The following is a 27644-nucleotide window of genomic DNA, read 5'->3' as shown; positions in this document are numbered from 1 at the left end:
ATGAAAGACATAGCTCTAACATATCCCACCACCTCCACCTCCCTCCCCCACAACGCTCACTCACTCTCATTCATTCGTCATTCAGCATTCAGTCAGTCATTCAGTCACTCTCACTGGCTCATACATGAATACACACACATGCAAATTCTGAGACACACACACAAACACACACACACATACACACACACACACACACACACACACACTCTCTCTCTCTGTCTCTCTCTCTCTCTCTCTCTCTCTCTCTCTCTCTCTCTCTCTCTCTCTCTCTCTAAAACAAACACACATATACACACATATACAAACACGTACACACCGACACACACATGTACATACGCACACAATGACACACCCAACCAAGCTGGAACACACACATACACCGTCATGTACCGTCATAATTGTGCAGATGGTAAGTCATAATGGCGATAGGTGTAACCTTGCCTCTGCACCTCATAATACCTTAATTTACTAAAACAAATTAACAAAATGTTTTGTTTTCTCATAAAAACAAACAGAAACGCAACACTATCTAACAGGGGAAGTGTATATGAAGTTTGTACAATTTCCTGACGCATTTTACTACGACTTGTAGTGGGTTCAAATCCATCTCTCTCTCTCTCTCTCTCTCTCTCTCTCTCTCTCTCTCTCTCTCTCTCTCTCTCTCTCTCTCTCTCTCTCTCTCTCTCTCTCTCTCTCTCTCTCTCTCTCACACACACACACACACACACACACACACAGAGGTCAAACAAAGGTAAATACATCAGTCAGTTATTTACAACATATTGTCACGAGCTGTAAAGAACGTACAATAGAACACAATGCAAAATCGTAGAATACGAAAATGACGTTAAGCATATTTTAAAACTTTGTAGAATACAAAAATCGCGTTAATAATATTTTAAAACCTTCAAAATTAATTATGGGTGGAATTTAAATGATTCCAAAATATTATTATTGCCAAGTATATATCGTTTAAGAAAATGACCACGGCAAAATAATTTTAAACAATTCCGTGTCAAAAATAGTGTCTACGGCATTTTCCACGGTAATTATACTGTTAACATGTTTCCAAATCTGATTGTAAGTAAATCTGATGAGGAGTTTTTTTATTTGTTTTGTTTACCAAAGTGACCTGATAGTTTACACACGAATGACACGTGCACGATCAAGGACATTGGGGTTGTAAACATTTTACAATTTATCATGTACAGCGTAGTCAGTCTGCAGTGACGTGTCATTTCAATCTTTACCTTTTAATTAGGTCCTATATTACATATAACTATTACATCAAAGTGTCAGAATATATTTAATGTGATATAAAATTAAAATAGTTTTCTTTAATAACAGCATAATTTTTATTAGAAAATCTGTCACCAATACCGAATGCCCCCTCCGTCCCTCCTCCTTCCAAACCCATGTAATCGGTAAAGTTTTTTTTTTTTTAATTAGGCCACTCGGCACCATAAAAAGGCTAGTATATTTTGTCAATATAAATGACAGAAAAAAAGTGTATTAAACTATCGGCAAATATGTATATCTCTCTCTATATATATACATGTATATTTACAAATATCTCATCATTAAGTGACTTGTAGAAGTGTATGTGGAACATTTTATTAAACATAAAACACGCCTACTGCACCATAGCCACGATTCAACAACGAATAAGCTATCACCCTCTGTAATAATAATGGTGCAGTTACTGTTTTAATATTTACTTTGAATCTGTTTTCAGTTCACTAAGTATATTTTGTTTAGAAATAATGAAAAAATACATATCGAAAAAAAAAAAATCCGATATAGTCCACGGAGACAAAAAATACAGCAGAGAATGGAAAACTCCGCGGCAATCTCCACGGCATTGCCGATTGCCGCGGGCAATTGCAGGGGTTGACTACTACAGTATAATGATTAGTTTATTTTTGTTTCATTTTGACTTGTTGTAAAACTTACTGAGAGTTCAACCACGTCTTTTCTAGACGCATCATTCGTGTGTCCCTCAGATAGGTTAAACGCTGAGACAGACAATACAAAACGAGTGTGAGACCGTCCACATTACAACAAGTGTGTTTTTAATCGTACCTCACGAGCGAAAGCGAGTATAGTATTCTATTTATTACACCGAACATTAATGAACAAAACTCTCACAAAATGACTTCCAAAATAATTAAACAATATATAAAAATGCAGAGATTAAAGACCGGAAAAATGACGTCGCTATTTATCAATGGAACTTTGCATTCCTACGCCACACATCTATGAATGAAGTTTACACAACCAATAAAATTATAAACATATTTAAAGCTAAACAAAATGAAGAAAAAAATTATTTTGTTAAATTATGCCACTAACATTAATTATAAGAATTTACAGCAAGTATTTTTCCGATTTAAAAATATTAATTGGAAGGACCATGCGTACACATTTATGCATGAACATCTATACGGAGTTGTACTGTGTAATACAGTCGATCACTTAATCAGAAGTCATGACTTCTCAAAAGCCAAATTCCACAATGTCAAGAGGCGATAAATATCACATGTATAGGTCAGAGGTCAGGAGTAAATTATCTCTATGCAATACGCAGTGTATGCTAGCCTTTAAGTTGATGACTTAACCGCTATTTCACCGAAGCTTTTTGATTTGGTTTAAACAATATTTATTTGCAAATCAAATTTGGGATTGGCCAACAGGCAAGTGCCTATATTAAGGCCTCTCCCTACATTTAACAAATATACATGTTATACATCAAGATGGCTAGAACAATAAAGATAACACGGATAGTTGGGGGAATAGAAGAGCTGAGTGTGTAGAACAAACAAAGAATAAATGGCAAACATAATGGTTAAATGGTTAATTGATCTCGAAACGCTTACTATTAATAAGAAAATTCTGAACAGATTTAAATATAGAGACATTATCTTGAACGCTTAAATTTGAATTTCCAAATAGTAAAGTATGATACTTGAGATTATAATAGTTCAGTAAATGGGTATTGCGAGCTGGAACGTATGTTGGACAGAAAAAATTAAAAATGTTCTGCATCTTCAACTGGATGTCCACAAATACAAGAAGGGGTATCTGTCACATATCGTACAAATTTCTGACCATTCAAATCACTGGTACCCAAACGGAGTCGGCTATGTAGAATCTGTTGCCATCTATCACCTTCATAGAAATGAGATGGAACAGCAGGGTCGTGTTTGTTCATTTGTATTTTAAACAATTTTAGTGAAGAAGAATTTCTAATATCAGGCAAAAGATTATTCCATAATTGTACTGCTGAAGGAAAGAAGGAGTTCGAAAACAATTTTGTTTGACAAAAAATATGTTTGTAGGTTCTCCGCATTACGCATGTGGTATTCATTACGTTCTGCAGCAGAGCGAGGTAGTTGTAAGATTAAAAAGGTTGGTAACGTGTTATTTGAAAGTTTATACATCATACAGAGTTTGTGACGTTTCCTCCTTTCTAGTAAAGGTATGAAACCGGTTTCTCAATATAACAACTGGTGAGATGTTCCTCTAACAGCACCACAAATTGTACGGAAAGCATCTAATTGGAGATTTTCAATGGTGTTTGCCTGGTAGATGGTACAGTTGTCCCAGATTATGTCTGCATAGTCAAATATGGGAAGAATAAATGATCTGTATATTTTTTCTAATGCCTTTCTAAATAATCTAAATTTGAATGAACGAAGACAATTTATCATTTTACTGGCCTTTAATATGACAGTCCCATTCTCCAGATTTTTGAAACATTAAAAAAAGAAAGAAAGAAATGATTTATTTAACGACGCACTCAACACATTTTATTTACGGTTATATGACGTCAGACATATGGTTAAGGACCACACAGATTTTTAGAGGAAATCTTCTGTCGCCACTTCATGGGCTACTCTTTCCGATTAGCAGCAAGGGATCGTTTATTTGCACTTCCCACAGGCAGGATAGCACAAACCATGGCCTTTGTTGAACCAGTTATGGATCACTGGTCGGTGCAAGTGGTTTACACCTACCCATTGAGCCTTGCGGAGCACTCACTCAGGGTTTGGAGTCGGTATCTCGATGAAAAATCCCATGCCTCGACTGTGATCCAAATCCAGTACCTACCAGCCTGTTGACCGATGGCCTAACCACGACGCCATCGAGGCCGGTCTTGAAACATTGAACCAAAATGTTTATGAACCTCTGCTTCAGATATCTGAACATTGTCTAAGAATGTGTTTACATTTTTACGACTGAAAGTCATTGTTTCAGTTTTATTAGGACTAAATTTTACTAACAATTTTTTTTGCCCGTCTAAGAATACACTGTGTTTAAGATTTTACAACATGCATTAGGATTTTCAACAGTTATATACAGCAAAGTATCATCAACAAACAGTCGTATATTTGAGGTAATATCATTTACAATATCATTTATATATATACATGTATATCAACAACAGAATAGGACCGAGGACGGAACCTTGAGGGACACCTGCAGGGACAGTCTTGATATGAGAAAACTGGTTATGCAATACTACACGCTGTTCCCGATGGAATAGATAACTTCAAACCATGCTAATAATTTTCCTTTTATACCAACATTTCCAATTTGTGAATTAAACTTGTGCCAAACTCTATCAAATGCTTTACTTATATCACAAAATACTGCTCTAACTTCCTTTCCTTCATCCATGGATTGACAAATAAAGTGATACAAATCCAGAAGCTGTTTTACAGTTGAAACACCTGGAATAAACCCAGACTGAAATTTTGTTATAATGTTGTTACTTCTGAAGAAGTTACAAATGTGTTTAAAAATGCATTTTTCAAAAAGTTTAGAAATATTACTTGTTAATGAGATTGGTTTATAATTTGAAAGTTCGTGAATACTACCATTTTTATGAATAGGATTTACATTAGCAAGTTTCCATACAGCTTTTGGAGTTCTGGGAAACATTCAACTTTTCAGTCAGCTGTTTTATAAGAGGTGGGTTTTTTTTTTTTTTTTTTTTTTTTTTTTTTTTTTTTTTTCGTTTTTTTTGTTTGTTTGTTTTTATATTTCAGTAGCCAGCATGGCATCTTATTATGACAAATCAGTGGTTGATAAGACGATGGAGGAAGCACAGAAATGGGCTCCTTCAGAATTCGTCGAAATCAATCGAGATCTAAAGTTAAAAGAGCGTGTCTTAAAAGCAGCTACAGATGTGATTGAGGAACACAGTCGTCTCAACAAACAAATCGGCAGCTGTTTGGAGCAGGACCCGTCCGCCATCGAGACGACACTGAGTGAGCATCTGCCTTCAGGCCGAATAGATAAAATCAAGGAGGGTCTGCTGGTCCTAACCTTTGAAATGAGCATCGTCAGCATGAATGGTACATATTATGTGCATACTCAGATCGGCGGTGAAGAACTGTACCCTCCACGACAACTGCGATCTAAAGGTGACATCGACTGGGCGATTGTCTTGCAGTATGCCAGCATTCTCATTGAGGCTGTCATGCTTCTGATGTCTGTGGTGGGTATCCATGTATCCATCAACAAGATACAGATGAAGAAGACCACAGAAACCGTTGTCAATGCCATAAACCGGTATGGTGGACTTTTAAACAACCTTGTAAAGTTCATTGAAGCGTGGACAAAAAGTGGGGAGAGTTTAAAGTTGAAAGCGATAGCTCTGTTCAAACTCTTACTGCAATGTTATAAGTCCTCATATGGAATCATTGCTGAAATCATAAAAGGCCTACTTGAAGGTACGGATCCAGTCGGTTGGGTCTTCATTTGTGTAAGTGTACTCGCCTTGTTCGCCACAGGTGGTACGGCTATAACAGTGATGATCATTCTGGCACTCAAGAATGCTTACAAGTTTGTTGTGAAAATAGAAAACGTTTTGGCGCTTCGTGACAAAGGAAAAAACATGTAATCTGAATCATCAACCTGTGTCAGCGCATGGACATTGACTCAGTAATGAGCAGTTTAACTATGTAAATGTTTTAGTATCTAGATTGTAGTAATTAACAAAATATGTATAAACATCTATATACTTATCCTCACTGCTTTGCTGTTTACTGTTTATTATATAGAAAGTTCGTTTTGTTTAACGACACCTCTAGAACACTTTGATTTATTAATCATCGGCTATTGGATATCAAACGTTGGGTAACTTTTGACATATAGTCTTAGAGAGGAACTCCTCTACATGTTCCCATTAGTTGCAAGGAATCGTTTATATGCACCATCCACAAGACAGGGTAGCACATATCATGGCCTTCGATATGCCGGTGTTTTTGTATTGGACTACAGTGTACCAATTCCTGCTCTGTGATAGCAAATGTGAATTTCATGTAAAACGTGAAGAACATCCAATGAGGGTAAACACTAGTACGGCCATGTATGAGCCTGGACCCATATTCACAAAAAAGTGTAAATTTACGTCTACGACTAGCACTTACGTGTGCCGTAGATTTACGTTTACGTGCAAGAAGCACCTTATTCTCAAAGATGGTCGTAAATGTAAACGTAACTTAGTTGGACGTAAATCTACGATTTAACATTCTCACTGGAGTAATTAATAAAAACACATTAGAAACGATGGCTACCGGGTAAATAACAAATGCGCAAAACGCAATTTTGTTTGTCGTCTGCTAACAATAACATTGCGAACAGTGAACCATGGCATTTTGGTATTGGTGGGGATCCGCGTTTTGGTACGAACTTGAGGACATTTCTTAAAAAGGAAAAGATAACTCAGGAGAAATTGGCCAAGTCGAAAACATCCGTTCGATCACGAACAAAAATATGTTCAATCCGTGGGCGTTCGCCATAGCAAACTGCTTCATTTATTGGAAATGCTGCTAGTTTCCGTAAATAATAGTAAATAACGGCGATCGTGCTTGATTTATTATATGTACACAACTTACATGCAGCGTTAGTTGCAACCTGAGGCACTCTTATATTTACGTCCAACTTTACACGTAACTTACGTTTTCGTGGTTTCGTGAATAGCTCTTCAGTCGTAGATTTACGTTTACGTGTAAAACTAGGCTTACGATATTTTGTGAATATGGGTCCTGTTCTGGCGTTTTAACACTATGTGTTCTTCAACATGAGACTTTTTGTTTATTTCTATAACTTTTGAAGCATTTATAATAACTATCTTTTAGGCATTAAACATTCATAAAATCTAACCATTTTCGGACTTTATTACTCTCTCTCTCTCTCTCTCTCTCTCTCTCTCTCTCTCTCTCTCTCTCTCTCTCTCTCTCTCTCTCTCTCTCTCTCACACCTATGTGGATGAAAATAGATGGGAAAAGTGTTTGAAGTTTAATAAGAAAGTTTCGAAATATAAGAACTATAATTTTAACACAGACGTCGTCCGGAACAGTACTGTATTGGTTTCCAAACGTTGATTATCACTTAGTAATAAGAGCTCGTAACTAACATGTATAACAATATATATAATAGTTATTTGTTTTATTTGTATTGTAGCGGATCAAGATGTCTCAGTTTAAACTGGAGACCCTTTTCATTATTAAATGTGTCATATATAGTTGCTTCAGCTGTTATAGCGCAAAGAATAAAATCAGTCTTATCTAAAATTATTAGTGAAGAACAAAAAGGTTTATGTCCGGAAGATATATAGGTGAAGTAACACGATCAATATATGACATTATGGAATATACCGAAATCCAATAATTTCTTGGTTTACTATTATTAATTGACTTTGAAAAGGCATTTGATTCAGTCGACTGTAACATTATTTTTAATACTCTTGATGTTTTTAGTTTTGGACCTTCGATACAAAAATGGATTCGTATACTCCATAATGATTTACAAGTTAGCGGTTTTGCTTCACCTGTCTTTAAATTGGGAAGAGGTTGTCGCCAGGGGGACCCCATTTCACCATACATCTTCCTCATATGTGGAGAGATTCTTAATAGGATGTTGAAAAATAATAAAGGTATAAAGGGAATAACAATTGGGAATAAGGAATTGTTATTAACTCAATTTGCTGATGATACAACAGTAATATTAGATGAAAGAGAGAAGAGTCTTTGTGCAGTTCTAAATACTTTGCAGTTGTATGCTAGATTTTCAGGCCTAAAGGCTAATGTAGATAAAACTAAATAATATGGATCGGCTCGAAAACGAGAATCCGATATAAGTTATGTAAGGAATGGAATTTAGATTGGACTCAAACCACTTGATTTATTAGGTATTATTATTATTATTATTATTATTATTATTATTATTATTATTATTTGATGTTGATATAGAAAATATGGTACAGATTAATTATATCAATAAATTAAATTCTGTAGAGAATTTTTTTTAAATTTGGTCTTGTAGAACTTTAACACCATTAGGTAGAAACACAGTATTAAAATGCCTCATTTTACGAAAACTAAATCACTTGTTTTCATCTATCCCTGATCCATCTGAAGAAGATGTTAATCAATTACAAATAATTATTTTAAAATTCATATGGAAAGGAAAACCTGATAAAATTAAACGTGAAACATGTCATGCAATATACAAGATGGTGGTATCTTAGTTCCAGTCGTAAAACATTTTATTACAGCACAAAAGATTGTTTGGTTAAAGAGATGAATTAATACAGAATCTACGTGGGAAAACCCTTATTATAAATCAGTGTAATTTTAAAAATAATATTACATTTGTTTATGTGAAAAAAATCCATGAGTATGCAAAAATCATCGAAAATACTTTTTTGGAAAGATACATTAATGCTTGTTTATATCTTTAAATAATTTAAAATTAAGTTTAAGAATGAAGAGTCAATATTGTCAGAATATATATGGTATAACGATCAGTATTTTATAGAGATTGATATGGTGTAGGTATTAAATTTATTGATGATTTAATAAGTGACCATAGTAAATTTATTAACTATGACCAGTTTATTATGAAATATAATTTGAATACAAATATTTTTAATGTATCAAGGTATAATCAAAGCAATAGTTTAATAGGTGTAATATTAAACACATTGTTTTTTAAAGTTACAATCCCCCTTTTTACCATGCAATGTTAGAAATTTTAAATTAAAAGTTAAGGGAAGTAAGCATTTTTATAATATTTTAGTCAATTCTTTCTTTTGCAAATCTAACTATAATCTAAAATGTGAAGAATTATTAAATTGTAATTATCTAGATGCTGATTGGAGATCAATTAATGTAATGTTCTGTTAGTGTACAAAAAGCACTGAACTAAGGTGGTTTCAGTACAAAATCATTCACTGTATACTTTCTGTTAATACCTACTTACACAAGATTTGATATATTGCTTTTATTCTTTGTAGCTTTTGTAATTTAGAAAAAGGGACAATTATTCATATGTCTTGGGAATGTACTCAGTCAACTCTATTTGGATAGAAATTAAAAACAGGTACAATTATTAATTATTAATTTTAATAAAGAAAATATAATTTTTGGCTTTAACACTAGAAACAACGATCCTGTTAATGTAATTATTCTTGTTATTAAACACTTAATATTTAAAAGTCATTTTAATGTTTATGTGCCTGATTTAAACTGGATCCAAAACGAGTTGTCAGATTATTATTATATTACTAAGACAATTGCCTTTTCCACATATAATTGTGACTCATTTATAAAATGTTGGTCAAGTTGTCACAATCTGTTTCAGCAATAGTCTTAAGATGAACTTGTATTTCTCGGGGCTAACTCTGGCAACCACCAAATTCGCATACTAGGAAGTTTAAAACATAATGACAAATATTAATTTAAAATGGCAAAATAATTTCATGATATACCGACAATTGATTTTTTTGATGGGACAATAACTGGGTTTGCAGATAAATTGGAGAAATGATTTGTTTTCCCAGATCTAGCTCCATTCCTGCACATCTCAAATTCTTGTAAAGGAAAATCACAACATTATTTTATTAATATAAAGAAGTTTGAAGGCCTACTTACTTGTATGTGCCTATGTGAGGTATATTCATATAGAACTGACAAGAACAGTAGTACATTGTTACAGTTGTTACCAAGGTTAATAGTTGTGAAAATTATATGTATGCATATATTTAGAATATATATCTTTAACACTGTTGTCTTATCTAATTTTCTTCTATTCCAAATGGGGATATCATGTACTAACAAAATGAATAAATAATAATAATGGAAAAAAATATGTGTTGTTTGAAATATCATTCTATGCACAACCGTGCGCATTCAGACGTGCCATTGTTTACCTAAGGGATGGAAAAGTTTGTTTCAACCCCAATTAAAATATGCTGACGTTAGTTACAAAAGACAACGTTTACATTCAATGCAAATTGACTTTTTTATTCATTATTTTTATTTACAAAATGTTACTTTAAACATTACCAATAATATTTCTATGCTGACTAAACCACATTATATGGTGTTGAAATGTTTCTCCTTTGACGTACAAAAACCGTTAATGACAATGCACAGTACACTTGCACTTCAGTCGCAATCGCTGTTGTAAGATATTTTTCCAATTAAATTTTATTTGCAAAACATGACTAAACCACATACTATGAAATAGAAATATTTCTCTACATGAATATAATATTAAATAAACTAGGTCTGAGTCATGACATACTATATACTTAATAGTTTGTGTGGGTGTGTGTGTTTGGTGGTTTGTTTGTTGTTGTTGTGGAGGGTTTTGTTGGGGTTTTTCTTAGGTTTCTTGTTGTTGTTTGTTTTGTTTTTTTGTTTTGTGGTTTTTTTTGGCGGGGAGGGAGGCGTTTTTTGTTTTTTTGGGGGGGGTTTTTGGGGTTGTTTTTTTTTTGGGGGGGGGGGGGTTGTTGTTTTTGCATCGTTGGAAGGTCCTGACTGAGGATCCTATGGGTCCAACTGTGGTACCTTTGAAACATGGGATTTCAAAACGGCTACCAAAACACACAACTGGCAATATCTATGACGAAACTGTTGATGTATATTGTGGTGGTTTAGGGGTCAAAGAATTCATTTTGAACTACCCAACTAATTAAGATATCACGGCATCATTTAAATCCAAATTAGCCGCTGCTATATTAGCTACAACAAGGAAATTGCAATTATTGCATTTTACATCCACCGACTTTTATCATATTTTGACACGCAATAGCCGATGTATTTTTCGTACTGTGGTGCCGTTAAACATCTATTCTATTTTATTTACATCCACTGAGAAAAACATAAACATTTTTGATGTTAATGATTAAACTTATTGGCAAAGGAATTAATTTGTAGCAACGTCTTGCTACCTGTACCCTAAAACGGCGACAAAGTGTAAGAACTGACCATATCTTACATTCTATTTTATCACAAACAATAATTTATAGTTCCAATACAGGGTTTTAGTTTTAAGGTTCAAGCACGTTTCTCCCGGGAACAATCTATTTCTTCGCCAGTGACTGGGTCCGGGACAGAAGGGTGTGGGGGGAGGGGTTGGGGATAGAGTTGGAATTGGGCAGAATTCTGAAAATAGCAATTAGTAAATTAGTTAATAGAATTTAAAAAAAAAAAAAAATACAAAGGAATTGACTGCTCGGCCGAATATTCATATAATTTGGAGCACTTTAGAAGGTCAGTTTAAAGAAGAGAGGATCCGACCATTTAATACAAAAAAAAATAAAGTAATTTCTACATAATGTTTTTGAACGAAAGTCTAAAAGTTTAAAGGCCGATCTATATGTCTACGTGTGTGGCTTCGTTAAGGCCGGGGGTCGAGACGTAGCCCAGTGGTAAAACGCTCTGTTGATGCGCGGTCGGTTTGGGATCGATCCCCGTCAGTGGGCCCATTGGGCTATTTCTCGCTCCAGCCAGTGCACCACGACTGGTACATCAAAGGCCGTGGTACGTGCTATCCCATCTATGGGATGGTGCATATAAAAGATCCCTTGCTGCTAATCGAAAAGAGTAGCCCATGAAGTGGCGACAGCGGTATTTCCTCCCTCAATATCTGTGTGGTCCTTAACGCCATATAACCGTAAATAAAATGTGTTGAGTGCGTTGTTAAATATTCGGATGCCTTCTTCGTTAAGGCCGTTAATGTGCACAGCTTGTGGGGACAAGGTGGGTTGCATTCCGTCAAGAACACCACTTGAGTGACAATCATTAAATGTGGAAGGTGTAGTGCTGTGCTGAAATACAGATTTTGAGAAGCCGGATCCGTCTGAACGAGAGAGTATCAGACTAGGGTATAGTCCAGTTTTCATGGTTGGTGCTACAGCATTCGATGGGAATTTATTCAAGGGTCTTAACTCTGTCAGAAATGGATTTGATCTATTTTGATAGAGTTATAGCCCTTGAATTAGGATATTTTGTTCGGTCCGGTAGAGGAGATATTGTTTTAGTAGGACTCTAGAATGCCTGTTATGTCTGTGTAGGTTATTTATTTATTTATTTATATAGAGTAATAGGTCATATTTTTTTTATTTTTTTTTTAAATACAAGAACGTTTGACGAATCATATGCAAAAGTTTGTTTTGTTTAGCAACGCCACTAGAACACACTGACTAATTAATTATCGGCAATTAGATGTCAAACATTTGATAATTCTGACACATAATCATCATAGGAAACTCGCTACATGTTTCCATTAGTAGCAAGGGATCTTTTATTATGCACTTTCCCACAGATAGGACTTTACCATGTGTTGAGTGCGTCCTTAAAAAAACCCCACAAACTAAAGGCACATGCAGTTGCTTCACCATGGCTGTTTCAGCAGCTGGTCTCATCCCTGCAGGGGCGTAGCGTGATCTGGAACAGGGGGGGGGGGGGGGGGTAGGGTTAGACTATGAACCTACCAGACCTTGTCGTCTACATTTTCCGTGGATATCTAGATAATATTGTGTTGCACTGTAAAAGTTGTTTAGACTCAGCAGGGGAGTTCAGCCAACTCCACCTCCCCCCCCCCCCCCCACCCCAGCCTGCTTCCCTGCCATGAGTTAAACAATTTATTGTAACTTATGCGATTAGATGGAAGTTTGTAAAGATATTTAATTTTTTTTACATTTATATTAATTAAAAAAAAAAAAAAAAGATAAGAGAAAAGGGTTGACACCTGTGTTTAAGTTAATGAGTTTCAGCATAATTCCTTATAAATGTTTGATACAAACAGACGATCGAGGTACAAAAGGAGAAAACTCCTCAGCAAACTGTATTTTTAATTAATAAAGCTCTAGTGACAACACAAATTTGTAAAAGCTAAATCACTAATATATATATATATATCTGTGTGTGTGTGTGTGTGTGTGTGTGTGGTGTGTGGTGTGAGTTAAAAAAAATATATATATACCATGCCACGACTTTTAGTATACCTGTCGTGCTGGAACAAGAAATAGCCCAATGGGCCCACCGACGGGCATCGATCCTAGACCGACCGCGCATCAAGCAAGCGCTTTAGCACTGGCCTACGGCCCACCCCAGAAACGTAAAAATATGAAGAAACGGCAATAATGTAAAAATGGTGATGTGCTCTAATTCAGCGACAGAGACGCGACGCTAACGTTCGCGACCAATTTAGTTTCCAGTGTAGTCATTAGGTTTAACACGAAGCACATTAACCAGTCTAACAAACACTGACTTTATTGAGATTCTTATTAGTATAGCTGATCACTAAGATCTGGAGTCGCGTTCTGCAACAGCAAACAATTACAACGTTTGCGGACAGTTTGATTGTGGTGGTCATTTGATTCAACGTGAAGTACATAAACCAACCAGCCTTTGCGCTGCCTTGATCAATGCAGCCCTCAGGGGAGGATTATGGGGGTTTCCCTGTTGCAGACATATATTTCTGTCATGATATCAATGTATTGTAGAGAAGGCCTAGTAAGTTGGAAAATATGTGCCTGAACCATTGGTTTATCAAAAGCAATAATATATGTTTCAATCAATGAAATATTATAGAACAGAAACAGTGTGTCTAAATGTTCAGTGACTCAGGTGCGGTTCTAGTTCAAGCCTTTGTTTACATATGCAAATTTTTCTGTTGTTGTCATGGATATGTTATCACTCTGGACGTTCCTGTTTACGTCATAGGTTTCCTGAAACAGAAAACAGAAATGTATTGTTTATAGATGATTAAAGTTTTAATATCGATATTAAGCCTGATGAAGGAAATTGCTAAGTTATGGTTGAGGCATACCAATAAGTTGACACAAGATTGCCATTTACTTGACGGAAGGAGGAGTGATTCATATAACATCCCCCCATCCCTCAAGCATATCACAAAAAATCCTAAGTACAATTAGGAATATTTTAAAACTAATTTGATTATTTTAAAACTAAGATAGAACAATATTTTTGTTTGTTGGTCTAATCACTTGATCGTTCAATCAGTTATTGAATAATTCAGCCCATTCGTTCACTATTTATTGATTGGCTGATTGGTTGATTGATTGATTTAGTTAGTTATTTATTTAGTTATTTGGTCTCATTTATGTATACTCGTTCTAACCAGTGCACCACAACTGAGCAAAGGCCGTGGTATCTGTTTTCCTGTCTGTGGGAAAGTGCATATAAAAGATCCCTTGTTGCATTAGAAGAAATATAGCGGGTTTCCTCTCATGACTACTTGTCAGAATTACCATGTGTTTGACATCCAACAGCCGATGATTAATTAATCAATGTGCTCTAGTGGTGTCGTTAAACAAAAAACAAAAACATTTATGTATATTACACCCCGTTTGATATAAACACATAAATGTAACAAGAATTCCGCGGAATTAAATTTCTCTTCTACCACAAGCATTTGTTGGACGATGATGATCATCCACAGGAGCAACTATAAACCAAGTTTCATTGATCTAGGTCTTATAGTATGTGAGAAACGGATCTAAATGGGGATCCTTAACGTTAAACTTTAACAACAGTTGATGCCGCCGTCATCGCCGCCGTCGGAAACGTAATACCTATATCTCGCCTTTTTACTTTGTAAAGGTAAGACAAAAACCTGAAAATAAAAGAGCTCGGGATTATCGAAAAATCGATCATCTGAATTCGGATCCAGGAGATCGATTTTTCCGCCACATGCAAAACAGCCAGGTAACTAATTAATTCCTTGAATTAGTCACCGAAATCTGCTGTGAAACAATGTTTTCGGCTATGCTGCTGGGTTACCCAAACACCATCTGATCTTTATTGAAGCCAATACAATTTAATTTAATACATGCAGGTCTACACCAAACGCAGCATCAAGGATTAGTAAATTATGACCTGTGCTAGCCGGACATTTTGAGCATCTGAACTTCAAAGAATTCTCCCAAAAACTTAGTTTAAAAGGTAAATGTTAATTATTCCAAAATAAAGGTTTAAAATACTTAATAAAAATATGGATAATGGAAAATCGTTCTCATGAAATTTCATTCTGCTTATTGACACGCGATCGATCGATTGGTTCAGTTGTTCATGACTGACATTTTACTTTATAATTGCAGTCCTAGGCCCCGTTCCAAGAAGCAAGCGATCTTACCCGTAAGATGATCTTAAGTGCATAGCTACAGTATACAGTTACGGTGGTCTTAGCGCTAAGTTAGCTTCGTGGAACCGGGCCCTGGTTTATTATTCCAGCGTACTGTTTATCATTGTGCCGGTGCACGAGTTTATCACTGTAGTGCAATGTGTTATGGTCGCAGTGCTGGGTTTTGTCACTGCAATGCTGGGGTTTGTTCACTGTAGTGCTGGGTTTTGTCACTGCAGTGCTGGGGTTTGTTCACTGTAGTGCTGGGGTTTGTTCACTGTAGTGCTGGGGTTTGTTCACTGCAATGCTGAGTTTTGTCACTGCAGTGCTGGGGTTTGTTCACTGCAATGCTGAGTTTTGTCACTGCAGTGCTGGGGTTTGTTCACTGCAATGCTGAGTTTTGTCACTGCAGTGCTGGGGTTTGTTCACTGCAGTGCTGGGGTTTGTTCACTGCAATGCTGAGTTTTGTCACTGCAGTGCTGGGGTTTGTTCACTGCAATGCTGAGTTTTGTCACTGCAGTGCTGGGGTTTGTTCACTGCAATGCTGAGTTTTGTCACTGCAGTGCTGGGGTTTGTTCACTATAGTGCTGGGGTTTGTTCACTGTAGTGCTGGGGTTTGTTGACTGCAGTGCTGGGGTTTGTTCACTGCAGTGCTGGGGTTTGTTCACTGCATTGTTGAGTTTTGTCACTGCAGTGCTGGGTTTTGTTCACTGCAGGGTTTTGTTCACTGCAGTGCTGGGTTTTGTTCACTGCAGTGCTGGGGTTTGCCACTGCAGTACTGAGCATAGTATTAAAATAAATGAAACTACTTACACATTCCTCACTACAACAGCCAAATACACTGTAGTAGAGACGTCTTTCCACAATCCTGCCACGATTAAAACCTGACAAAAAGTGTATTTAAACATTTTTATAATGTACAAATAAGCTGGTTGTCCCACTTTTGACATCAAATGTAACGCAACCGATTGCTCACTAAATATATGAGGGTTCTTTTCTTTACCATCTCATAATAATTGTTAATGCGTGTGTGTGTGCGCGCGCGCGCGTCTGTGTGCGTGTGTGTGTTCTTGTCTGTGTGTGTGTGCCTGTATGTGTGTGTTTGTGCGTGAGCGTGTGTGTGTGTCTCAGTGTGTGTGTCTCAGTGTGTGTGTTTGTGTGTGTGTGTGTGTGTCGGTGTGTGTGTGTCTGTTTGTGTGCGTGTGTGTGTGTGTGTGTCTCAGTGTGTGTGTCTCAGTGTGTGTGTCTCAGTGTGTATGTCTGTGTGTGTGTGTGTGTGTGTGTGTGTGTGTGTGTGTGTGTGTGTGTGTCGGTGTGTGTGTGTCTGTTTGTGTGCGTGTGTGTGTGTGTTCTTCAAATCTAAATACAACTACATGTTTAATAATAAACATCAAATAACCAAATCTGAACGACAAAACCGTTATTCGCTACCAAGTCCATATCTCTGTACAGTACAGAGTTAAATGGGTATTTGGCAAAATAGTGGTTGATTCCACGAGGTTCTGGATCCGAAGTGATTTAATAATAGAGATGCAGTTATAGTTAATATGAATTAAGTAAAGTTGCCGCATAAACAGACGAGTGGTATGCATGGTTATTTGCACACTTTCGATGTTTTGATTGGCAGCTGTTAGTCTCGAGCGCGCAGGTCGAGGGAACTATCGGCTGTCAATCAAAACATCGAAAGCGTGCAAATAACGATTCATACCATGAGTAAGTTCATGAGATAACTGATTTATACCACGCCCCTAAATGACGTTGTATGATGCGGTTATGAAATTAGGCTCAGACTAAGGCCACTATACCCTCTTCTTTCTCACTAGCAATTAACAATTAACCCACTGTCCTGGACAGACAGCCCAGATATTTGATGTGTATGTGTGCCAAGGATAGCGTGCTTGAACCTTAATTCTGTATAAGCACGAAAATAAGTTGAAATGAAATGAAATGAACAAAGACGTCCTAAAAGCACCATGAACCTTCCCAAATACTCGTATTTGATCCTAGCGAAATTGAAGTAGCTCAATTTTAGATGAAAAATCACGGAAATAACAGCAGTGAACATTTATTGGATACTGTGTCCTTTTACAGTTATACTATTATATTCGGTCTAGTACTATTATATTCTGTCTAGTCTATAGTTCATCCCACAGGGAACGCCTTTATCATACTATGAAATTTACCACAAGTTATTTATTTCTGAGCCGATTCATTTGTAAATCGCACATATAAATAGTATGGTTTTGTTATTTCCAAAACGATTTTACCTTTCTTCTTACGTCAAACCAAACTGAAATTATTTACAAAAAACACGTTTTTGTCATGGTGTAATTTAACCAATAGAAAATCATCTGTTAAAGAACAAAATAGCAATGTTTGACATTTTACTTTAAAACAATGTTTCTTTTTTTTATGTTATACAACTAAAGTACAACTAAAGTATTACTTATTTGACCTTGTTGTTTGAGTTCTCTTTTTCAAGTTTAATAAGAAAAGGCGTAAACATTTTTCACTAATCACAGCTTTCTCAGCACTTTAGAGGTGGGGTTTCAAAAGTGTGCAGTTTATGGACAAATACCGCATACGTTTTGTCAAAGGGACCGACACCAAAGCGTCGTAAAGTATAATTCCCCCCACACACACACACAAAACCAGTTTCCCAACGTTAAAATGGCTGTCACAGATGGGAGGAATCCCATATGCCATGAGATTCTGGCCCAAAGACCTTTGGCTATTTCCACATTTGGTGATGTCACATGACAGTGTATTTTTTCTATTACTGAAACCTTATCATGACTCGATAGCCCGCTAGAATATTATCAGCTGTGTTTTATTATAAAACACAAGAAACAAAGTATTAGAATCAGGGGACAATATTTCGAAATCTGAGGGAACCGGAAGTCGGTTCACGTGGTTTTTACCTAGGTAACCAATTGTTCGGTTACGTGAATTATATTTGCGTAACCCGTGGGTTACCTCAAAATTACGTTGAAATTATATTTTAAATACATAGTTTTTAGCTGAAACGTAAAGTTAAAACAAATACAAAAGAAAACATTTTGGGAAAAAAAATGTCTTTAATGCTTGCTAAAGTTAGGTAGAACAACGAAAAATAAAAAAATAAATATGTGGTCAAGTTTTTTTTTATTTTAAACAAAAATATGAACCAAAAGATGTAAATTAATGAAAACCGAACGGAAAAATATTTAGTGGTTAGAAAGTTATAGCCCTTTGAAGTTTGGCGTGCTGTGAAATATGTCTGCCAAATTTTTACTCGCTTTTTTAAACTTGCCGGTTAAACTCAACTACTGATCGCCATGTGTATATTTCACTTTAAAATGGAACTGAAACACGCCAAATATTATTCTGGAATATGTAATAGTGTTTTTGAAGCCACTGGAAAATGGTAACATATACCATTATAATGTTAAAATGTTATCATGAACCCTAACGTCGTTATAAACGTAAAATCGGAAAATAAGCAATACAAAGCGACGTTGTTTCACAGTTGTTTTCACAACTTAATATATTTATTTACCTATCAGGACAATGCAACAATACCCCATTCATTTCAAACTTCTATTATGCATAAATAGTGAAACAATGTTACATGAAAAATAAAGGCAGTGCACATGGGCGTTTGGATGAGCACGTGACTAAAGCTAGTGACAGGGACTAGTCCATTGTAATGCAATAGGGTAAAACAGTCTGTTTAATGATCGTGAAAATATTTTGAAGAAAAATAAAGTTGGGGGTGGGGGGAGGGGGTGGGGGGAGGGGGTGTCGGGTCTTCTTTTCTTCTTTTTTTTTTGGGGGGGGGGTGTCGGCGGGGTTTTTGGTGGGGGAGTTCTTGATTTAAGCTGAGTAACAAAAAATACATTTGGAAAAAAATATAAAAGGCTGAAAAATATATTTTTTTAAATGATAATAATACAAATGTGATTAATGATAGTGAAAATATTTCGAAGAAAAATTAATGTTGGGGGGTGGGGTGGTGACGTGTCTTCTTTTTTTTGGGGGGGGGTTGGTGGGGGAGGTCTTGATTTAAGCTGAGTAACAATAAAAATATATTGGCAAAACATAAAAGGCTGATTTTTTTTTTAAATGATTAAATTAATTACATTTGTATTATTATTATTATTTAATTAATTAATTAAATAATAATAATAATACAAATGTGATTATTGCATGCCACTGTAAATATAGATAGAAAATGTGCGTGTTCGTCGGTTATATGTTTGTTTTTGTTCGTTGTTCTTTTTTTCTTTTTTTTCTTTCTTTTTTTTTTTGGGGGGGGGGGGCGTGTGTGTCTTTGCCGAAGGGTGAGGGTATTTTGTATTTTATTTTGGGGTGGGGTTGGTGTTGTTACTGGGGTTGTTGTTGTTTTTTGGGGGTGGGGGGGGGTGGATTGGGCTCTTTGTTTTTGTTTTATTTATGTTTTGATTTGCCCGCCAGTTATGCTTACAATCGTGTACAACAATGTCTTCATTCTAACATGTTGGACATCTAGGCCCTACCTATCTTGAAAAATCGACATGCAAGACCAACATAAACAAATACTAATGTTACAGTTACTAGGTCGATGTTTTTAGGATAAATTATTTTTGCTGTTATCACAGCAAATTTTGCAATTTAGCATGTTTATAATACAATTTAATGTACATATAAAATTAATTTGAAGCATTGAAACGAAATATTTTGTAAAAGAGGCGCCTGTGCAGGAAATTGTGTAGAGGTCTAGACCGTGGCTAGCAAAGGTTTTTGTGTGTATGTTGGGGGGGGGTGGGGGTCGGGTCATGTTTCCCTGGAAAATACATTAAAAAAGAACAATATAGCATGTGGGGGAGGGTACTGTGTACTGATCGGAATATTACCTAACATATATATATATATATATATATATATATATATATATATATATATAAATATATATATATTTATTTATTTAACTATTATAACAGACGATTCTTTATAAACACTGTGTGTTTCTATGAAGTTATGCTAATTAATATGAGGCGAGATGGCAGCTTTTAAAAACAGGAAGAAAATGTCCATGCAAGAAACAACCAAAACAATGTAATTGTGGGTGAGAGCTCGCTAGTCATAATGTATTTGGGCTAGATTCACCTCCGATATTTAACAGACGATTAAAACACGATTATTTATAAAAACTGTAGGTGTGTTTCTATTAAGTTATGCTAATTAATGTGAGGCGAGATGGCAGCTTTTAAAAACAGGAAGACAATTTCCATGCAAGAAACAACCAAAACAATGCTAGTGGCTAGTCATTATGTATTTGGGCTAGATTCACCTCCGATATTTGACACATGGTCACGCAATTTCAGCAACTTAGGCTCTAATATTTATTTTTAAAAACTAAAACACATGTAACATACTAGACAGTGCCACCTTGAAGCGATACATTATGGGATTGATAAAATGGCTGCCGCCATAACTGCTGAGACAACCCCAGTTAGGACGCCTTGCGCTCAAATGCGCTAGGGTGAAATGACTTGAAAATTCAAAGAAAACATAGAAATAGGTTCAATTTAACAACTGAATATGTGAATTCGATGTGCCGAAGTATAGAAATATATTCAAAATCCATTTGAAGTTCAGTGTTTTTCAAAGTACATTTAAAATATCACATTTCGTTATCAGTGACAAAATCGACCTTTCTCTATAATGAGCCACGTCTTAAATACCTCAAAACACTTCTAAATGAAGCCATTGACGTCAGACGCCGCGTTAAAACAAAATTATCATGTGACCCTATCAGCTACGCGACGTCATTGACAGAGCTCTCTTGAAAATCGTTATTGGTGTAGTTTTAACCGAATTACAAATTAAATAATTATATCAGTTAGAAAGACGATAAAACGCTGTGTATGTACATGCATTTAATATAACTGTATTTTATTGGGAAGCTGTAATATTTGTGTTGAAAAGTGAGTCATTTAAGCTGGTGGCAGATATGCAGCGCGAAGTGACGTGAAACTTTGTCATACCTACTAAAGTTAACAATATTATAAAAGAACTGAATATCAGCTCCAGTACTGAAACAAAATACAGGGGCGTAGCCAGAAATTTTCTTAGCATTACGCACGCCAAAGGCGTTCCCGAGCGGGGATATTCGGGGGGCCTCCCCCTGTGAAAAGTTTGAAACAGGACGACTATAGATGCAATCTGAGCTTTTTCGGAGGCTTTTTTTTTTTCTTTTTTTTTCCCGAGTCAATTTTAAGAGGATATTTTATAGAACAATTACAGACAGCCTCGACCTATTCCCGGATTCCGTTTCGCGGTGGCTATGCTACTTTCACTTTATCGATGGTACTTTATACTACAGTGACGTTCCAAATGTTTGTTTTGTAAAGCTCATTATGCGATGTTAGTATTTTTCAATTTTTGTGACACTTTTGGATTCCTGTTTACATTAAAATTGTTTTTAACATATGTAAAATTATAGGCAATCCAATATTATATAATATATTCCTTTAGAGATAAAATAGCAGCAGATAATTTAGCCGTCCCCAGCAGTCTGAGTACATTTCTTTAAAACCTTTGGCTCGATTCTATACTGAACATTTCCTTTAGACTGGTTGCAAATTACAACTGTTGAAATATAACGTTGTTTACTGATTTGCTGCGCATCAAGTATCTAAAATTCAGCCTTTAGAAAACATTTGTCGAAATACTAGTAGTATGTCTGCGTGAATAAACGTCCTGTAATCGTGAAGTTTGCAAGTTTTAATTTCTGAACGTTTACAGGTCATGACGTAACCAGTTTGCGGTTCGCGTAAATTTAATTTTGCGTAACCGACACGCGAACAGAACGGCGGTTCGCGTGAAATTCCGACAATAGTAGTAAGAACTAGTTCCACAACTTTATAAAGCTGGAAAATCTTGACCTCCAAGACATTATAACTACATAATTACCACAATCCTATACAAGTAAAACAATTTATATTCCTTCTGTATAAAGCACGCTGGTTTGAAATAAAAAGCTCATACGCGACCCAGTATCGTTCTGCCAACTGTACTAAACTATATAGTGACACTGACCGTGTATATATATGGCTTGTGTATATTAACACAGATCGTGTATATTAACACTGACCGTGTATATAGATGGCTTGTGTATATTAACACTGACCGTGTATATAGATGGCTTGTGTATATTAGTAAAGCCCACTCTCAAATGAGACAGGTAGCAGTCAATGGGATATAATGCTCAAGTATACATGAATTAAAAAACATAGAAGCTCGAAAAACTATGAAATATGAATGACTAAAACGTATTCTCTGATCAAAATCGTATCTCTGCACAAGGCAGAGTTGAAAAGATGTTAGGCAAACTCGTGATTGCTTCCATGATCCACCATCAGGTGCTCGTCCTTAGGAGGACCGCCACTCCATGGGAAAACAGGATGTTTCATTCCTCCTGCACTGCCTGTAGGAAAACTGCAACCCCAAGACTTGCTTAGGAAAGCGAAAGTAGTACAGGATAGAGCTCAATGGAATATAAACAGCTGTGATGACATACATTCATGGATTACTGTAAAAACAATGATGATATCAGGTGTTGGCGAAATGAGAGCATATTGTGACCCATCCTACGCCTGTAGGAAAACTGCTACCCTAAGACTTGCTTTGGAAAGCGAAAGTAGTACAGGATAGAGCTCAATGGAATATAAACAGCTGTGATGACATGCATTCATAGATTACTGTAAAAACAATGATGATATCAGGTTTTGGCGAAATGAGAGCATATTGTGACCCATCCTACGCCTGTAGGAAAACTGCCACCCCAAGACTTGCTTTGGAAAGAGAAAGTAGTACAGGATAGAGCTCAATGGAATATAAACAGCTGTGATGGCATACATTCATGAATTACCTTAAACGCAATGATGATAATTTTCAGGTGTTCGCGAAATGTGAGCATGTCCTGTCCCACTGGTGGCACCCCTCATGAGCACAACCCACAGTCCGTAGTTGAAATGTACAATATTTTTTACAAAACGTATGAAAAGTTCCTTTTCAGTTTAAAAGCATCATTTTTGTTTTGTCTAGCTGGGTAAGAACCGTATATTACTGTGTTATTATTCTTGTTTCATTACTGCCCTACCCCTAGTTAGCTTAGGTTAATGGCGTGTTAAGAAGACCGAACGCTCGCAAACAAGTTAACTGGTACCACCATCTTCTATCACATTACATCCATCTAATATTAGGCACAACAACCAGTCTTACGAGAAACCAGTCTGGCAATCCAGAACGTGCCTTCTATATGGCCCTGAGAAAAATATGAATTAAAGATAGGTACATTCTGTTATCTTTTATGGATTGTTTAATATACAAAAATTTAAATTATATTAGTTATGTGTTTTATGTATTTGTGAAATTGAAACACGTCATCCAAGGTAATCGTTTGTGAGCTGATACATACATGTTGCAGCCGACACCACCACGCTAACGACGAGGAAGACGATGACAGCCACGGTAACATAGTGAAGATAAGACAGTTCATACCAGTTCGACAGCACTGACCTGAAGTGAGAAATCAAAACAATCCGCTTTATCGGATAATCTCGCTTTATAGCATAACCCCACTTTATCGCATAATAATATGCATATACTTAATAACAAAAACGGGGCGTGATTTGGTGTATACGTGTGCAAAAACGGTGCTTAATATGTAATTTTAGTTGATAAAAAGGTTCTACTCATGCTGTTAGTTGTAAACATATTGACATGACAGCAAAATCAAGACAGGTTTTTTTATTAAAAATACAATAATTGTACCTTTCTGGTGGTGGTAACGGCAATGGTGTTGATAATAACTTTGTCGTCGTACTAAAAGTCGTCATCGTCGTCGTTGTAATATTCGAGCTTGTGGCGTTGCTGACACAACCAGCTATGCTGAGAGAAAGCTGGTGGCGTGGCGGCGGGTTGAGCGCCGCACCTATCCCTACCCACAGGGAGGCGACTGCACTGCACACCAGACCAATCCCGGCCCCCTTGATAAACAAGAAAAAAAAGGAAGGAAATGTTTTGTTTAGCGACACACTCAAAACATTGTATTTACGGTTATATGGCGTCGGGCATATGGTTAAGGACCAATCTCATTAAAATTGGCTCCACTATTACATGTGGATCTAACAGCAGCCTGTTGGAGCTCATGTCCAGTTGACCTTTCAATCGACCAATCAAAACCTTACTTGCAAAATCATGCCAGTGGTTTGAAAAGAATTTGAAAACATTCGGGATTATGCCGAGGGTATACGAAATGATACGAAATGATTCGGGTGAATTATGAAGTATGCCGAAAACTAATTTCAATATAAAATTTTATATAAAATTCGTTTCAGGACGAAACCCCCCCCCCCCCCCCCCCCCCCCGCTCCAAACCCTGTGATGGTATAGCCATAAAATCTGTTTATATACTAGTATACAATCCAGAGTATTACTGCACTACGCCCCACCTGTTTTTTCAATATTGAAATAGACCAACAAGTTCGCCTATTGCATAAATAGTCTCGTTCGATATTTTTAGAATTTGTATGCTCCCGAATAACGCTATAAAAGGCGAAGTGTAATTGGTCGATATTTAAATTGTTATTGATAGATGAAATGTCACCTGGATATGGGAATCCACGCAATGCTGTTAGATCTACTGGTAGACCCCTGTAGAGCTAATTTTAATCAGATTGGTTAAGGACCACACAGATATTGAGAGAGGTAACTCGCTGTTGCCACTCTTTTCGATTAGCAGCAAGAGATATTTTATATGCACTATCCCACAGACAAGATAGTAATTACCACGGCCTTTGTTACACCAGTTGTGGAGCACTGGCTGGAACGAGAAATGGCCCGATAAGAAAACAAAAAGTCATTATTTAACACTGATTTAAAAACAAATATCATTAGGTACTGCTAAATTAGTGGCAAATACCGGTCTTGGTGGTGTCGTGGTTAAGCCATCGGAAATAAGGCTGGTAGGTACTGGGTTCGCAGCCCGGTACCGGCTCCCACCTAGAGCGAGTTTTAACGACTCAATGAATAGGTATAAGACCACAACACCCTCTTCTCTCTCATTAACAAATAACAACTAACCCTCTGGCATGTACAGATGACCCAGATAGATGAAGTGTGTGCCCATGACAGCGTGCTTGAATCCTAATTGGATATACTGATGAAAATATTAAAGTTTGTTTTTGTTTTACGACACTACTAGAGCAGATTTGATAATTTTTTACATATAGTCTTAGAGAGGAACCCCGCTACATTTTCCTCCCATTAGTAGCTAGATATATTTTATATACACCATCCTACAGACTGGATAACACGTACAATGGACACAGAGACATAGATTATATAGAGAGAAAAAAGAGTTAATTGGTGCACTGGCTGGAACGGGAAGTAAGAAATGTCATTTATTCTGTCCGTCTAATGTGCGGTCGGACTGGAATCTATCTCCGTCGGTGGAATATTTCTCGTTCCAGCCAGTGTACCACTTAACTCTTTTTTCTCTCTATATAATCTATGTCTCTGTGTCCACTAACAAGTGGGTTTGATTTGTTTAACGACTCCACTACAGCACATTGATTGATTAATCATCAGCTATTGGATGTCAAACATTTGATAAGTTTGACATATAGTCTTAGAGAGAAAAGGAAACCCGCTACATTTTTTCATTAGTAGGAAGGGATCTTTATATCACCATCCCAAAGAGAGAATAGCACATACCACGGCCTTTGATATACCAGTGGTGTTCTGGTTGGAATGAGAAATAGCCCAAATGAGTCCACCAACGGGGATCGATTCTGGTCCTACCGCGTACTATCAGGTGAGCGCTTTACCACTGGGCTACGTCCCGCCCCCGTGTGTCCATTACCAATGTATGTCAGACTCTCTACGTAACCCTTAATGCGCGGTCAGTGTGGGATCGATCCCCGTCGATGGCCCACTGGGTTATTTCTCATTCCAGCCAGTGTACCACGACTGGTATATCAAATGTCGTGGTATGTGCCATCCTACATGTGGAATGGTGCATAATATAAAAGATCCCTTGCTACTAATGGAACAATATAGCGGGTTTCCTCTCTAAGATTATATGTCAAAATTACCAAATGTTTCACATCCAATAGCCGATGGTTAATAAATCAATGTCCTCTAGTGGTGTCGTTCAACAAAACAAACTTTAATTCTACGTACCCACGAGTTCACGAACGGCAGGAACATTCCGACAAGGATCAGAGCTAGTAGAGGGCCTCCCATCATCCCAAAGATGCTGATCGCTATCTGTGTGACCTGTTTACCGGCCACCTCAGCCAGAAAGGCCAAACCAATCGTCAAACCACCGTACAGCAAAGCTAAAAGAAAATAAACAAAATAGTTTGTTGTTGGGTTTTTTTACTAACGGTTATCATAAAAAAAACTAAATTAATCAGCAAAAGATGGGTACACTTATGTTTTTAAATAAACTTTACCTACCATTCTCGCTATGATTGTAATACGCACGTACTGCAGGCACTGTAAGCGTATAATGCCAATACAGTACTCACATACTAGAGACAGTAAGCGTCCACGCACGTACGCACGTACGTCAGATAATAAGTGTAAACTATCAGTGCAATACGCAGGTATTGCAAACAGTAAGCGTATACTGCCACTTTAATACTCACGTACTGCAGACAGTAAGCGTACACCGCCGATGTAATACGCACGTACTGCAAACAGTAATCCCACACTGCCAGTGCAATATGCACAGATAAAAAGTGCAATATGTTCAGATAAACAGTGCAATATGTCAGATAAACAGTGCAATACGCACAGATAAACAGTGTCATATGGATTTCCATAACAATGTTACAAACAGCTATGGTCATTTTGTACTGACCTAACAGCAGCGATATTTTGGACAGCAGACTTTTCGTCACTCTGGTGGACATGCAATGGTCCAGAGCTGGTGTTATGAAGTCAATCAGTGTCACAGCAGCCAAAGAGTTAATTCCAGATGACACCGTACTGAAAAAAGAAACCCGACTGGTATTATTTATTTATGCCTGTCACAATGTACAACCACATTGGTGAGGTTAATAGTTTACGACTCAACCCCATGTGGCATAAATAAAAATAGCATAACAATAATGAAATTTCTAATTTGTTGGAGGGTATATGCAATCATTATTTAATTCAGA

At 36.6% G+C, this 27644-nt stretch overlaps 2 protein-coding genes across 2 annotated transcripts in view; one reads left to right on the top strand and one right to left on the bottom strand.

The window, feature by feature from the left end:
* The window catches only part of LOC121387995, a 12151-nt gene extending 6110 nt beyond the window's left edge, over positions 1–6041 (top strand). Inside the window, exon 3 of the mRNA XM_041519185.1 lies at positions 5055–6041. Coding sequence (XP_041375119.1) covers positions 5055–5908 — 854 coding nt within the window. The 3' untranslated portion in view covers positions 5909–6041. The remainder of the gene's footprint in view (positions 1–5054) is intronic.
* A 7238-nt stretch (positions 6042–13279) lies between these two features.
* LOC121388312 (sodium-coupled monocarboxylate transporter 1-like) overlaps positions 13280–27644 on the bottom strand; it is an 81636-nt gene continuing 67271 nt past the window's right edge. The window contains exons 10-15 of the mRNA XM_041519601.1: positions 27344–27471; positions 26659–26816; positions 24247–24461; positions 23891–23991; positions 16261–16331; positions 13280–14032 (exon numbers count right to left, since the gene is read on the bottom strand). Coding sequence (XP_041375535.1) covers positions 13940–14032; positions 16261–16331; positions 23891–23991; positions 24247–24461; positions 26659–26816; positions 27344–27471 — 766 coding nt within the window. The 3' untranslated portion in view covers positions 13280–13939. The remainder of the gene's footprint in view (positions 14033–16260; positions 16332–23890; positions 23992–24246; positions 24462–26658; positions 26817–27343; positions 27472–27644) is intronic.

The sequence above is a fragment of the Gigantopelta aegis genome, chromosome 14 (genome assembly GCF_016097555.1).
Source record: "Gigantopelta aegis isolate Gae_Host chromosome 14, Gae_host_genome, whole genome shotgun sequence".
NCBI classification, from domain to species: domain Eukaryota; kingdom Metazoa; phylum Mollusca; class Gastropoda; order Neomphalida; family Peltospiridae; genus Gigantopelta; species Gigantopelta aegis.
Note: the sequence above shows the minus strand (reverse complement) of the source record. Positions and strands in the feature narration are given on the sequence as shown.